The sequence below is a fragment of the Podarcis vaucheri genome (genome assembly GCF_965113315.1).
Source record: "Podarcis vaucheri genome assembly, chromosome: 6".
NCBI classification, from domain to species: Eukaryota; Metazoa; Chordata; class Lepidosauria; order Squamata; family Lacertidae; genus Podarcis; species Podarcis vaucheri.
The window spans coordinates 45452890-45469374 of NC_138764.1; the positions used below are offsets into that span (position 1 = coordinate 45452890).

Consider the following 16485-nt stretch of genomic DNA (forward strand, 5'->3'; position numbering starts at 1 on the left):
ACTGAGGAGGAAACCAAATCTTCCTACACAGCAGAGGGTCACCACCGGCGCGAGCGGGAGGGCGGGAATTCAAAACTGCGACTCTTCTCATTTGCTAGCTGCCCAGACACTACAAGTCCCAGAATGCACTGCTCCCGTGGCGTAAGAGGGTGCCCCTGCGCTGAGAAAGAAGTGCGCTCTGGGAGATGTAGTCTCCGAAGTTTGAAGAACTTTGGGAGTTCAGACCCAGAGAAAACGAGACCGTTGGACACCTCAGTTTCCTAGAATTTTCTTCTTTGGCCAATAATAATGATAATGAATAATGGTAATGGTAATATTTATACCCCACCCATCTGGCTGGGTTCCCCAGCCACTCTGTGCCCACTGAATACTGTACAAAATAAATTCTGCTCCTTCTAACTTGACCGCGTATTTTCCTAATAGAGCAAATGACAACACTAAAAATACTTTGCAACTAGCCATAGAGTGCTTGCTTCAGCCCGTAAGTTATATGAGGATTAAGCTGTAGCCAGGCAAACGTTGTGTAGGCCTATCTCTCCGTGCAAACAACTACCAGCTTAACATACAATATATCCATTTTCTAAATAGGAATACATTGTGACTGTTAAGTATTAAAATTAAGTGCATTTTCATATTTTATGTATGCAGGGCTTTTTTTCAGTTCCGGCACCTCTCAGGTGGGCACCATTGCCATTCTAAGAGAATGAGGGAAGCATTCATGGTGAGTTCCAGCACCTCTTTTTCTAGAAAAATGGCTCTGTATGAATGTATGTATAAATATGTGTGTACAGTATGTAGAAATAGATAATACATAACCTCCAATCAACTCTAAGGTGTATTTCATACACACACACATTAAAAACCATTATAATGTATAAATTACTTTTAAAATGATAAAATAAAAGTAAAATATTATCAGAAAAGACCCACACAGAAAGGTTTGCTTTTCTTATAGTTATCCTACACCTACACTGACCCAAGTAGCCTTGGACACAGGCACAATTTGGACTTGATACTATTTAGCAGATATAACTAGTCGCCAGCAGATGGCCCTCTTAATGTAAGGTCCTATGTGGATAATTTACATAATGTAGATCCTCCCAAGCAATGGAAAGCTTGTTTTATTTAAAGTTTCTGAGAGAGAAAGGTAAGTTACAGAAAGCTAAACAGGTGTGTGTATACTAATAGTTCATGGGTCTTCATCTGGGTCAGAAGCCACTGCCAGGCCATGATGTAAGGTGGATCTCAAGCAGCACTAAAAGGTAAAGGTACCCCTGCCCGTACGGGCCAGTCTTGACAGACTCTGGGGTTGTGCGCCCATCTCACTCAAGAGGCCAGGGGCCAGCGCTGTCCGGAGACACTTCCGGGTCACGTGGCCAGCGTGACATCGCTGCTCTGGCGAGCCAGAGCCGCACACGGAAATGCCGTTTACCTTCCCGCTAGTAAGCGGTCCCTATTTATCTACTTGCACCCGAGGGTGCTTTCGAACTGCTAAGTTGACAGGCGCTGGGACCGAACAATGGGAGCGCACCCCGCCGCAGGGATTTGAACCGCCGACCTTTCGATCGGCAAGCCCTAGGCGCTGAGGCTTTTACCCACAGCGCCACTACCACCTAACAAATGAATGGTAAAGGGGGGGGGGAATCAAGAAATGGGCCTCCAGATCAAGAAATGTGTTGATAGTGGGTCAGAAAAAGTTGAAAACCAATGTACTAATTGAAAGATAAAACCAAATAAAAGCCACATTTGCCTGTATTATTTTAAAAACCTAAGTCAGGCATGTCACCCACATAATTATAATTTCAATTTGGCCAGGTTTCCCACTTCACAATAATATGAATGCCTTACTACAGTATGCACTGTATTTTAATTATAATTCTTCTAATGGCATCTTCATCCAAAATTTTATTATACCTTTGCACTATGTGTATCTTATTTAAAGATACACTTGTGCTTGCTCACTGCTTTTAAGCTAAAATAGCTACCTTTGGAATTTCTTTCTCATTTCCACTTAACATAGGGAGACTTCTATTGCAGAACTGGCTTTTTCTTTGTTTTGATTATAGAACACTTTTGTATTTTGAAACTGAAACTCACAATTTTGGAAAGAGGTAAATATCCTGCAAATGCAAAGTCAGGTTGTTTTGTCACCAATTACAGTCACTGCACAGTCATTTACTTTGTAACCATTGGTTTAAAAGTTAACATAAATAACTATATACTTTGTAACAATTCCTCCGTTCCAAAAATAACATCGCTCATGACAATGAAATAGCCAGAAAAACACCTTGACTGAAGACCTTCAACTTGCAGGATAGAAATGTAATGATAACCGTAACCGGTCCACTATTGAAATACCAAGGCCAAATAAATGCTGGAGTAGCTCATCAGCAGACCAAGATTTGTGATAAAAGAAGTAACTGAATTATAAGGAAAGTGAATGATTAAGGAAAGTGTTAACTTGCAAGTTTTTTAAGAGCTATATTCTTACTGTGAAGAGTCAAAGTCTTTAAAGTCAGCGTGCTTGTGACCTTCATTCTCAGGTAAGTTTGTCATGTGGCCCCCAAATGATTATCGATGATGAAGTGTGAGACCGAAAAGGGTTCTTCACCCTAGGTACATATAAACATATAGTACATATAAACTACAGTAATGCAGTAAACATTTAAAATACAAAAAGAACAAATTCACGTATGTAATTGTGTTCTTTGGAACTCTGTTAAAAAGGATAAATTCTTCCAGTGAAATAGGGTCAGTGGCCCATTCAGTGATTGCACTAATTTAATGTTCCTTGTTGACATATATTCATTTCTATTCACAGTGCTGCACTTAGTGCTATCTGCATCTAAATGCAGTCATTTTTGCCTTCCTTTTACAACAGAACTTTTTGATGAGTGTCTGATTATGCAAACATTTTAAGAATTCACATAGATATTTTGCTATATCAGTATACAGCTACTACTTGCTTTCAGGTCGTTTTCGTCAGCTGAATAAATACTTGCGTAATGTTTCACATCTATCTGCGGTCTAATTCTCCCTTTTAATTTGAAACTACAAAGCGAGGTGGGAAACATGGGCCCTCCATCTGTTGGACTGCAACTCTCATTCACCCTGACCATTAACCATGCTGGCTGCGGCTGATGTGAGTTTGAGTCTAATAACTTCTGGATGGACAAAAGTTTTCCATTTCTGCCCTACAGTATTCACAGTTTTATAATTTGGCAGAGACGGCCTGTTCATGAGGCAAGGTGGGGCTACCACCTCGGGTGGCAGGAACCACAGGGGCAGCAGATCCGGCCTCCAAGGAATGCATTACCTGCTGCCGTGGTGGTGGCAAGAGCTGTTGTGCACTCCTTGGAGGCTGGATCTGCCATCTCAGCAGCCCCTTGCAATGGCATCTCTGCAGCACCCTCTTGGCAAATAGGAGGAGCTGCTGGTCTCCTCTCTTCCTTGTTCCCAATATAGATTTTCTTCCTTGGTGTGGAGGCACCATTTTGTGGTTCGCCTCAGGTGCCAAAATGTCTTGGGCTGGTCCTATAACTAGATGTCCTAGCAGTGCTCCCTGTATTTAATAAGCATATACATGCATGCACCTGCATACACATGCACAAAGAAATACACACACCTTGATATTAAATTCTGTCTCTCCCAAAGCATAGATCATTAGCTGCAAGCCATTTCCTCAATTTCCAGAAAGTGACAGATATAATAAACGTTCATATTAACAACTAACCTCATAGGAAGCTAATGGCCAGAAGTCAATTGTTTAGAAGCTTCCTGTACATGAGGAAATGGGAAAACAAAAGGAGCAATACTAAGTCACAGTTTTGTCTAGAATTCTGTGGAGCCAAATAGGAAGTTGCATGGAAGCCAATGAAGCTCTTACTTCAGAAAAGTTCTATAAAGCAGTATTTAAATGAAATGAATAAATAAATAGCATTCGTGTATACATGTGCTTTCCCTTGATCCTTTCTCCCTCTCCATTGAGGAGGATTAATTCTCCCTCCCACCCAGAGATGTGGCTGGCATCTTCTTCATTATATAGTTTTCCATCAAATGGAGAATATGCATCTCTTTATCCTGGGCTTTGCCAACTGAGATATGTAGTTTTCTAATCCACCCTATTTGTGCGACTCCCAGCTCCCATCAGCCTCAGTCTGTATGGCCAGTGCTCAGGGATAATGGGAACTGGAGTCCAGCAACATCTGAAGGCCCACAGGTTTCCTGCCAGAGACACCACATAATATCTCATATTTTTCCGTCTATAGGATGCCCCCATGTATAAGACTCCCCCCTATTTTGGGGGATAAAAATTTAAGAAAATTAGGGGAGATGGCCCAAAGTTGTTGAGCCTCTCTCCCCAGGCAGCTGTGGACAGGAAACACTCCCTAGATCGTTTTCCCGCACACAGCAACATTGGGGGAATTTGTGCTTCTGCCAGCCATCCGGTGGGCAGGAGTGCAACCTCCCCTGATGCTGGCGCATGCGGGAAACAACCCAGGGAGTGCCCCCCTAGAGCAGCGGCATCCGGGGAAGTTGCGTTCCTGCCAGTGAGCTGGCTGGCAGCATACAGCTTCTCCCTTCCACGCAGCTGAGCTGTGCACAGGGAACACCCCCCAGATCGCTCCCTGCTCGCTGCAGCATCGGGGGAAGCCGCGCTCCCGCCAACCACATGGCTGGCAGCCCCCCGCTTCTCCCCCACCCCATGCCACTATCTGTGTATTGGATGACCCCCGTTTTTTGACATGATTTTTGAGTAAAAAACCTTGTCCAATACATGAAAAAATACGGTGGGTTAATTGTCAGATGCCCCCATTATGTAAATATTGTCTTTAAGAGGAAATGCAAAAGAGTACCTGAGTGATGCAGTGATAAAGCAAAAAGAGGAGACTGGGTGATACAGGGCCTACATGACAAATGCTCTAATAGCAGCCTTTTTTGAGCAATGCAGAACAATAATTATTTAGGACTAATTAACTTGATGCTATAGTAGATAAGAATTCTGTAACTAATTAAACATATGCAGATAAGCAGGATTTATAAGGAAGAGAGTATGGTTAGAAAGCAGGTTGAATGTAGCTGGGGAATCACAGTGGGGCAAGTATGTGGGACTTTATGGCTCTCAGAAATGCTGCCTGTCAGCACTAGAGACACAAGATTTGTTGTTCATGTGAATTTTAGTGGATAGTGTTATTTGAAGCGTATGAGGAGCAGGGAGGCAACTCTGGCCCTTTTCATATACTAATTCAGTTTTTCCTTCACTTCCTTTGGTTAATGTTCCATGCACTGAAAAAAATTGAGTCAGACAGTCTGTGATATCTGTTGGTCTTCCTTACAAGGTCATGTATACATTTCTACTAGCCTCATCCATCTGTTATGATTTAAGTTCATTGGCACAGATGTAGTAGCTTGTTACTGAGCTGCAGCTATATTGGAAAATGTAACCTGAAACACTCCCCCCTCCCCATTTGCTTGTTGAGATTCAGTGAGGTGAAAGATTTTATTTAGCTTTTTACAGTAGTTGTATAGAGAAGGTCCTTCAATCTACATTGTGGAACACTGGGTAAACAAGTAGAAGTAGTAGCAGTATGAGCAGTAGTAGCAACAGCAGTAGTATAACTGGAGTTAGAATTTAAAAGGTATTCAAATTCTGTACTTTAGAGGCTGATATACACTTCTTTATGCTGTTTTCATCATGTATCGGATAAGAAAGCTGAGACTATTTGTTACTGCCCATGATTCTCAGCATTTCTCTACATCATAATTTGCAAAAATGATTTTTAGTGCTCGTAACAATTTTTTTTTTTTAAGTAAAAATAAAAGGTAGCTTTATCCTGAGATTTCTCTGTGCATTTTTCCAATGCAGCATGTGCCAGGGTCATATTGTTATTAGATCTTCAACTCATGAATGTTACTCACCAACTTCAGGATTTATTGAGATGTGTTGCATTTAAAACTGATATACACACTTGATTTTGCTTGTCTGGGGGTTTCAGGCCAAGAACGAAGGCAATGTTTCAATGTCACTCACCCACATAACAGGTTGAGCAAACCATCAGAAGTCTAGCAGGTAAGCAAGTGCAAATTGAAAACCAAGACATGCATCAGGTCTGGTAGGTCATTCTGTAGTTTTAAACTCGTGAAACAAGCAATTAGCCTGTCCAGGAAGTCAGGACAGAGTGAAGACAGACACACCATAAATGCAATGAATAAGGAATGAACATTCCCTGCCCTGGAAACAAATGCCTCAGCATGCAGCACATGGGTCTTCAAGCCACTTCCATCAGACTTTACAATATCTATCTTCATCCTTAGAAACCAAGATCACAGATGATAAAGCAAGATGGGGGACAAATGCAACAGGGAAAGCGTTAGGCACTGCATAATTTCTGCAGTGAGGGGCATCAAAGGTAGCACTCCTGTGTAAATAACCTCTTGTGACTCCAAGTGCTCTTACAATCCCAGGTGTAGGTATTGTTTGAGGTTACGCAGGTTAAGATACAGGATTTTTTTGGACATGCTCAAAGTTACTCTTCACATTCTCAGGGCTGAGTCATCGCACTGAAAACATACTGTGTGGCTATTCAGGTTCTTAGGAAGGTCAGAATAGTTAGATGACTAGAAAAGGAAGCCAAGGCAATCTGCTTGTAAGTAAAGTAATAATGTACAATTCCATTAAACTGTCTTTTCCACAGAGGGCGAAAATGAATACATTTAGATTACAGTCTCAGAAGGCTAGAAATAGAAATAAGATGGTTTTTTAAAAAAGCAGAAAGAGTCAGGTTAATTAATAGTGCCTATTCTGGGCACATCCCGTATTACTATTAATAGTTTCCTTCTAGAAATGTAATTGTTCACCATTTGCTCAGCATGCAGTATTAAAATTATATTATGCCTGATACATTTTGTAATTTGATTTTAAAAGCATAAAAAATAATTTACCAATTTCTTCTTCCTTAACTACTGTGATTGTTATATACTGCAAACATATGAATATGACACCAGCTACATTTACATACAAGTTGCAAGATTAGGCTGCAATTTTAAAACACAACTCACCTGAGTGAGTGTTGATTTCACAGCTACAGTGCAATTACACGCAGGTCTACTCAGAAGTAAGTCCCACTGGGTTCAATGAGACCTACTCCCAGGTAAATGTGCCCTTAACAACAATAATTTATTGGTCACCTTCTAAACAACCGTCTCAAGGCAATTTACACTGAAGGTAATTAAAAGCTGTTAAAAATACATAAAGAATAAATACACTTGAAACAAGCCTAAACTGTACAAAGTAGACCCTTGCAAAATGCCTATTTATCCAGCTGGGAAATCTGGTTGAAACAAAAATGTCTTCAATTGTTTCAGGAAAGTGCAGATATTGAGTGCCTATCATATCTTGACAGGAATACCGTTCCACAGAATAGTGGCAGCCACACTAAAAACCCTGCAAAGGCTTCTGAGCTCTTCAGAAAACCACTGCAGACAGTGTATAAAGAAACTGGGCCTGAGTTGCATATGTCTTATTCCTATTCATATATTTCAGATGAAGGGATTGTTTTTAAAGATGGGAGGGAAACAAGGACATAAAAGAAAACAGGGAATGTTTCAGTGTGAGCATAGAAGTTTACATCTTGCCCACTACGTCTTTGTTTAGTCTGCTTTTCCAAGATATAACATTTATTTTAAAATGTTAGCTCTCAGATATGGTGAGTTACGACCTGAACACCTTAAAATATATTATAACAAGACTTTGGCCAACATACCTATTTGGTTCAAATTTACTGGAAGAGGCTTTGTGTGAATCTGTTGTGCTAAATTCATGCTGATAGTGCTAGCTTCTGGAATTTGTCACTAACATAACACCTTAGTTGGATGTTACATTGGGCCTCAAATTCTGCACTGTAGTCTAAACAGTGCAATCCTATACAACAAAAGTCCCATTGAGTTTATCAGTTCTCCCAGATGTATATAGACGTGTTTAGGATTGTAGTCTAAATCATCTGGCAGTCAATAGACTGAAAACAGGGCTGTTGCAGACCAGGTCTCAGAAGAGCTTGTTAGAAATGAGGACTGTGGATTATTAATTTTTGTACCCTATGATCACTTACACAAACAATACACATTTTTCTGCTGACAGCATAATTTTGTTTCACTTTCTAAGGGGAAAAAAAGTTTTCACATGGGCCAAAGTATTGGTTATTTAGAAGATCCCAGAGTGGGGACAGCACACTCATATATTCATAGCAAAATATGACAAAATACTTGATAAGCACAATGTTAATGAGTCACTGCAGTGTTGCATGAAATAGCTGTTTTTTGTTTTATTGTTGGCAGCATTACAGTACTGAAATCATATGTGCTTCATACTAGCAAATAACGAAGGCAGCCCTGTCCCTAACTCCACATATTTTAGCAATTTAATTTTTCAGACATTTATCCCCATGTGAAATACTGTCTGCTTTAATGGAATTATTCAGTGTGTGCTGTTAATACCAAGTCAAATCAAAACAGGAGTGAAACCCAGCAATAAAGACAGGATATGACAAAGCAGAGGGAATGAGATAAGCAACATTTCAAAGCAATTTATTAATGAAAACTGAGCACTGACATTTTAAATGTGAGACATTTCAATGTGAATATAAAATAGTAATTAACAATTAATGATAAAAAGTTTAAATTTGTTACCAGATCAAATATATAAACTAAGTAACACTGCAGAGACCTAGCGTTTATTATATGGACTTCATATAGGAATAACATTATGGAATAAACATCTGTTGTTTTCTGCAGATTGTAACCTTATGTTTTACAATCAGAAGCACCTCTAGCTACCTTATACAAGCTGAACAAATCATACAAGTCACATATAGGAATAGCAGTTTTGCAGTTGTTTGTCCAGATAATGTAAGATCAGGCAATAACTCTCTCTCTTGCGGTGACCAATTCCAGATACTCCTCAAAATTCAACACAAGGCACTTCTGCTGTTCTGCAAAGCTACTTGCCATCCTTTTAAACTGTAGGACCATTCTAAACTTCCAAGGATATCCTGAGCCTTGTATGTGGCAGCCATGGGGGGTGGGCAGGACTTTGGGGGGTGGGCAGGACTTTGGGGGGTGGGCAGGACTTTGGGGTGGGCAGGACCTTTGTTAGGGGGGGGCAGAACTGATTTGATTGTTCAGTTACTTAAGTATTTCTATTGTTTTACCTATATATCTACTTGCACTGGCATGCTTTCCAACTGCGAGGTTGGCAGAAGGCTCTCCCCTTGGCTATGCCCATGCTGGCAGCTACTGAATTTCTGTGGTTTCAGTGGAGTGGGCTCTCTGACATTTCAGATAATGCTAGTGATGCTGCCAGCCAGGGCAGAACTTTGGGACACATGTACAGGGCCCCAACATAGCAGAATGAGCAGGGCAGGCCTGTACAGAGCTTGTCTGATGCTGAGGGTGGGAGTCCTGTTGGACTCAAATGATAAACTCAAAAAAGCATCCAGTCCTTGGCAAGGCCCCCAGCTGGCTTAGCCCTCCAAGGTCCAGTGCAAGTGTACCCGCCTGTCTCCCCTTCTGCACAGCTAGGAGCAAGGGGTTCCCCAATGGCTGGCTTACCACACTGTAAAGTAAGTGTTACCAGAGAAGGACCCATAAAGAACATTAAGGCCAAATTCCCTAACTGTACCACTGATTTATAGACAGTACAGTGGTGCCCCGCAAGACGAAAAGAATCCGTTCTGTGAGTCTCTTCGTCTAGCGGTTTTTTCGTCTTGCGAAGCAAGCCCGTTGACGGATTAGCGCTATTAGCGGCTTATCGGCTTAGCAGATAAGCGGCTTAGAAAAAGGGGGGGAAAGGAAAAAAAACCCGCAGGAACTCGCAAGACATTTTCGTCTTGCGAAGCACCTCCAAAATGGAAAACTCTTTCGTCTAGCGAGTTTTCCGTCTTGTGAGGCATTCGTCTTGCGGGGCACCACTGTAAATGTGATAATTCCTTTGCATTGATTTTTGGGGACAGGACAACCCCTACCGTTTTCCTTTTTCTCCCTTATAGTGATGAAGAAGAGTGTGTATTTGTTTGTCATATTTATGGTGGAACATAAAGGCTGTTTCCCCCCTTCAAATCACATAATTCTAAAATAAAATGACCCTAATCAGGTCTGGGTCTGATCAGTGCCTGCACCAGAAATTGCCTGGGAACCCAATGTACACCACCTTGAGCTTCATAATGGAAGAAAGGTGGAATATAAATACATAACCCTAATAACAATAACTTATCTGTTATCTAGGGCAGCTTTCTGGAGACGGCAAGGATGTGAAGACAGTTAATACCACGGTGGAAAAGAGAAGAGAGAGCTTTCACTTTCTGTTCTATCAGACTTCAGTCACTGAAGGGAGGCTGCAAAGAGGTACAGTACTGTAATGGTAACCAAACACTTCACGTGGTCCTCAGCGATGGTAGGCTAAGCTTGAAAAGCATGAAAAGTCTGGCGAGGAAAGGGAGCTAGGGGGTTGGACTAGATGACCCTAGTGGTCCCTTCCAACTCTACGATTCCATGTAAGGAACAGGCGGTGGGTGGTTTGGGAAAAGTCAGGAATAACAAGTAGAAGTTTATCATGTGGGGTCAATAGCAAAGCTACGGAGAAAGGGGAAGTGGCAGAGGGAACTGGGAAGGGTATTTTGAAGTGTGCGTCGTGGTAATTCCCCCCTCTGTATTATGATTATGCAGCACTCGCCCTTATGACACAAAACCAAAGCCCCTTCCGAAAAGAGACGCAGCTTAGAACGTGGCGAAAAAACAACCAACAAAACTTCAGTATTCCTGCTTGTTTTAAAGTTTCCAGCCTTAAAACCCCCAAACCTGAGATAGCGTGCAACTAGGAAAAATAACACAAGACTCGCCAGGCACCAACCATTTCAGTTTTAATGACGGGCGGGGGCGACGGGGGGAAGATAATAGGATCCCCCCTCAATCCTCCTTCCACGCCTCCGCAGGTTCTTTTCGGACGCGGGTTCCCACAAACCTGCATCTCTTCCTCCCTCCGTCTTCCTTGTGGGCGGAGCAGGAGCCCGAAAGCCCGGTCAGGAATTCGAGAGGGAGGCTCCCAGCTTTGGGAAGTGGAATCACGGCTCTGCCCCCGCCCTTTGCCCCATCTCTTTCCCCGGAGCTGGGCGGAGGCGCGCCCTCCCTTCCCCTCGATGACTCGTCCCCTCCGCGAGGCGGGATGAGCCCGGATCCCAGCCCCTCCCCCGCCCGCGAGAGATTTGGGGGCGAGCGGGACCACCCCTCCTCAGCCTCTCCTCCTCCCGTTTGCCTTGGCCGGGCCATATATACGCGACGAGAGGCGCACTCTCCTTTTTTTTTCCTTGGAAAGGGAGGCCTTGCACCGGCGGGCCGGGACGCGCAACGCCGTGTGGCTGCGCGGCGCTCCTGAGCATTACGGCGCCCATTCCTGGCTCCTTTGACTTGTTCTCCAGCGGCGGCGGCGGCGGCGGCGGCGAGGGAAGCTGGAAGCGCTTTTGCTTTTGTCGATCCTGAGCAACCATGGCCGAGCGCCGCGCCTTCGCGCAGAAGATCAGCAGGTAAGGCGGGCGGCGCGCAGACCAAGCTGCGGGCCCCGCGGGCTTTGCTGCCGGAGGAGCTGCCACTTGGGCTCTGCCGGCGAAGCGCCAGGGGCCTAAGATGCCGCCTGTCTCCGCGCGCCTCTCCCCGAGGCAGCCTGCGGGTGGCCGGGGTGCTCTTGGGGCGGGGAAGGGCTCGCCCGGCGGGTGCTGCTGCTGCGCGCTCCGGGCTGGCCCTGGTCCTGCCAGGAGTCACACCCTCTCGGTCCTCGGGTGCCCCGCGTTGCCCGGGGGCGGGGAGCATTGTGCGCTCGCGTGTTATCGGAAAGGGCGTTGCGCTCTCTGCGTGACCCCGATCTGCAGGCACCTTCTGTCCGCCGAGCACCGGGGCGCCTGGTGGGGTTTCTCCTCGATTTGGCAGAAAAAGCGAGCGAGGGTCGTCCCAGGGCTTTGCCGTACTCTGGGTTCTGCGTCGGAGGGAGGTGGCTGCATTGTGTGATTGCGCCGTGCTTTGTGAGCTGCTTGCAAGTGCACGGGAGCAAACCCCAAGCATGCCGTTCGTTTATGCGCTGGCTTAAAAGCTGCCGTGCATGCATTGTCCTTTCCCCCCTCTTTATCTTTGCATTCGGCGACGATTGTGTGCAGGCCCCTTTTGTCATGCATTGTTCTCCGGATTGGTATAGCAGGCTGGTGTATTTTACTCCCACTTGTCCTTATGCCTGTGAATTGTGTTTCTCAGAGTGTGGTTCTAAGCTGCCTACTGTGCTGTGATCTGGTGAGGTGCGCCACGGCTTTGCCTTCAAGGTTGTGATGTATGTGCCTGAGGGAGCTGGTGATGCGTGCATTATACACAAAGGGGAATCTGGGATGGGTTCTTGGTCATGTGCAGAACACACAGTGATGTTTTCTTGTCTGCTGTACAGCATGGTAAGCATCTCTCATTCCACAGAATAAGGTGGAGAGCAGTAATCAGGCCTGATATTCAGGGGATGCAAAACCCTCTGAAATTCTTTGCTGTCTTTCAACTGTCAACCTGCACCGGAATTGTAGTGTCCCTTTCCTTAAGTTCTTTCTTCACAGCAACTGGAAGGACTATAAATGTGTCAAGGTCTTGATTTCCTGCTAGTTTCCCTGCAAGATGGTTAAGAGTTTGTATATTCTTCACTTTCTCTTTTATGAGGAAATACTTTCTATATATCTGAGGTGTCTGTTGGTACCATCTTAGTTATACTTAGTGAAGTCCAGTTTGCAAGTTAGATTATTAGTCCAAGGAAAGTGTTGCAATGAGCAGTATATTGGGGTGGGGATTTACAGTGGTACCTTGGGTTACATACGCTTCAGGTTACATACGCTTCAGGTTACACACTCTGCTAACCTAGAAATAGTGCTTCAGGTTAAGAACTTTGCTTCAGGATAAGAACAGAAATCGGGCTCTGGCAGTGCGGCGGCAGCAGGAGCCCCATTAGCTAAAGTGGTGCTTCAGGTTAAGAACAGTTTCAGGTTATGTATGGACCTCCGGAACAAATTAAGTACTTAACCCGAGGTACCACTGTATATGGAGTAGAGGAGCCACTGCCATATTCTGTATGCTGAAGTTCACTACTCCACCTATACACAGTGCTGCCTCAGTAACTTTAGAGCTGTTCCATCTGTGCTTCTTTGAACTACTGGCACACATTTACAGTGCATTCCTTTGCATGTTTACTCAGAGGTAAATCCCTTTCTCTCTACTAAGTGTGTTTTAGACCACATTTAAAAGCGGCATCATACCACTTTAACAGTCCTGGCTTCTCCTGGGAATTGTACTTTGAACAATTCTCAGAACCCTTAGCAGAGACCCTTCTTCCTTTTACAGAGGTACAATTCTCAGAGTTCCCTGTGTTAAATGAATAGAGTGCATGTGGCCTAGATTACAGCTGTAAATTGAGTAATGGGGAGATTTTAAGGATAATAGTCCTCCCTACATGCATGTATATTTGGGTAGGTGATGCTAATCTACATTACTGGCTTTCAGTTCATGACCAAGGAAGTAATAATAATTCCATAGTAAAGGGTTATGATATTGTTCACTGCTCCCTTAGCTTTCCCCACCCTGCTAGATATTATTCAGGCACCCCCAAACTCGGCCCTCCAGCTGTTTTGGGACTACAACTCCCACCATCCCTAGCTAACAGGGCCAGTGGTCAGGGATGATGGGAATTGTAGTCACAGAACCGCTGGAGGGCCGAGTTTGGGGATGCCTGTTACATGTAGGACCAGTAACAAAATGTTGCAGAGTAAATTCTACTTGTTCCAGTTCACCATGCCCTCTTCCAAAACATCTATTCCACCCCTTCCTCAGATATTCCGTGGCTACTGAGCATGCTCATTTCTCTTTGGGCTGCTTTTAGTGGGGGGGGGGAAATGTTGTCCCAATTTCCCCCCTAGACTTACTTTCTTTTACTAAATATTTCTGTATTCCTGCAGACTGTTAGGTTCCCCCGAGCATTTTTTTAAAAAAACTATCTCTTGTTTCTCATAGTCTTTGGGCTGCAACACTCCCCAGCTGAGTTCCCTATTAGAGAGACAGATAGTGATAAAGGATTGGGGGCAGGATGCAGTTAAGAAAACCTTCCTCCCTGGTGCATTTTGCCATGGGAGCTGATTGTGCCATGGGAGCAACTCTACAGTTAAGGCAAGTGAGTTCCATTTGAAATTAAATAGATTTCCACTTAGGCTCCCAAGCAACTTATTATTATTAATCTCTCTTCCTCACCTTCCCCAACAACTAGAAATAACTGTGTCTGAGAATCTGGGGTTCACAGGTTGCAATTCTAAGCATGCATACCGAAGAGAAAGTCCCATTGAAATCAGTTAATATGTTTGCAGTGATGCAACTTTATTTCACCCCTCACCAGGGGAACGAAAAGAATCTGTTTTGCTTATTAGAACAATGAGTGATTGATCAAGTGCTCTTGCTAACGCTCTTCTCTTAAGTAGTGGCTGCATCAGATTGACATTGGCCGGTTCAATTGTAGCTATTCAGAAGGCAGGAGCCAGAAGAATGTTACTTTCACCCCTTGTGAATGGCAAGCTCTGGCAGCAGTGACTGAATCTATTCATGGCAGAGGACCACTCCAAAGGAAAAATGGGGGGTGGGGGGGGGGAGGAGAAGTAGAGTGTCAACCTTTCTTGTCCTTAACTTTGTTTATAGGGAAAGGGAAAATGCTGGAAGAGACCAGAAGTGACGAACTGTCTGTATTTGATCCCTGTGTATTCCCTTTTTTTTTTCCAACAGCAGCAATAAGAGAAATATATTCAGGTATATCCATAAGAAGTGGTGATGTATCAGCAGGGAGAAGGCCCTACAACCAATTTTGGAATTTATTTTTTTGCATTTTATTTTTATTTATTTATGAATTGCTTCCCATGAAAACACCCTGAAGTGTTTAATAATTAAAATACATCAATACGTAGTAAAGACATATACAGTATAAAGCATTTTCAAATCCAATTCAGATGCAGACTGGGATAAGAACTTCTTTATAGAAGGCTTGCTGAAAAAGAAAGGTTTTCAGTAGGCCCTAATAGGAGGGTGCTGCGCTAAAAGCCTGATTCCTCCAACGTACAGATTTCTGTCCCAACACTGAATCCCCCTCTTACATATGGTGCCTTAAAACATCTTTGAGACTCCTGGTGAAAACTATTTATTCAAGTTTTTTTGTTTTAAAAACAATCATTTAGAAGCCATGAAAAGTTTTCATTGTTCTTGAAATATTGATATCTCAGAAGTTGAAATTTTAAGTCTTAGGCCCCATGCAAGCCATTTATAGCCTCTGGTTTTCTTCACGCTGTGAACAGCTGCTCATGTTGTACGATTAAACCATTCCACAAAATACTTAGATATTCTCGGTAGTAAAATTAGTTTCTTACCAGAATCCAGTTTTAATGGGTTTGAACAACAGTTCAAAATGCAAAGCCTTTCTGTCATGTTGTCTTTCTTGGTTCTTATGGAAAGTAGCAAAATTCACAATGATTTTTAGTGGTGGTAAGGATTCACTGCAGTCTGCAACTGGTTATGTGTTGGCTCGGTACAAAGCCTGAATTGCTTTTCTTTTTGGCCGCTTGCTCAGCTGATGTTACCAAAAGGAGTGCTTTATTACATTTCTTTTTTACTTCTTAAGAGCTACTTTTCACATAACTTTTTAAAAACTTGGTCATACTTTTGAAAGCCACATCTATGCCTGTGGATATATGGAAAATGTAATTTGGAAAAAACTAGGTAAGAAATCCAAAGGTCTTATTGGTGTCTTTAGCTCAGTTGGGGTGACTTTGAGCAAAACTGAGGAATGGGGGAAGGTATTTTGGCAAAAATATTGCTGGTGCAGATTGGGCCAACATTGTCAGAGCTTTTCACAAGAAACAGCTTATAGTTGGGTGCTATAGAATAGGAATGATGAGGAGTGTAGTCTGTAACATGTGGAGGGCACTGTTGGCTGTCCCTGAAAAACAATATACAGTGGTACCTTGGTTCCCAAACTTAATCTGTTCCGGAAGTCCATTCCAAAACTGAAGTGTTCCAAAACCAAGCTGCGCTTTCCCATAGAAAGTAATGCAAAATGGATTAATCCGTTCCAAACTTTTAAAAACAACCCATAAAACAGCAATTTAACATGAATTTTACTATCTAATGAGACCACTGATCCATCAGATTAAAACAATAATGTACTACAGTCACACAGTCAATCAGTAGCTGAACTGGGTTCTAAATAGTCACAAAACAAAACAAAACAACCCACAATGAACCCCCCCCCAAGCACAAAATAAATAGTAAAAACAAACAGACCTCAGCATAACATTCAAAACTGAGCACATTCGGCTTCTGAAAAATGTTCACGAACAGGAACACTTACTTCTGGGTTTGCAGTGTTTGGGTTCCAAGTTGTTTGAGTAC

The 16485-nt window shown here is 43.3% G+C and overlaps 1 protein-coding gene and 1 long non-coding RNA gene across 14 annotated transcripts in view; both read left to right on the forward strand.

Moving 5' to 3' along the window:
- Positions 1-137: 137 nt before the first annotated feature.
- On the forward strand, positions 138-8141 carry LOC309535581. Its single transcript, XR_014221299.1, has 3 exons — positions 138-310; positions 649-721; positions 7544-8141. It is a non-coding gene; the product is annotated as an uncharacterized lncRNA (long non-coding RNA).
- A 1903-nt stretch (positions 8142-10044) lies between these two features.
- DOCK7 (dedicator of cytokinesis 7) overlaps positions 10045-16485 on the forward strand; it is a 116043-nt gene continuing 109602 nt past the window's right edge. For 5 of the 13 annotated variants that reach the window (XM_082228705.1, XM_082228706.1, XM_082228708.1 and 2 more), the window contains exon 1: positions 10317-11573. In XM_082228705.1, coding sequence (XP_082084831.1) covers positions 11536-11573 — 38 coding nt within the window. In that variant the 5' untranslated portion in view covers positions 10317-11535. Of the gene's footprint in view, positions 11574-16485 lie in introns of all 13 variants that reach the window. The other 8 variants (XM_082228704.1, XM_082228707.1, XM_082228709.1 and 5 more) reach the window with 6 other exon arrangements.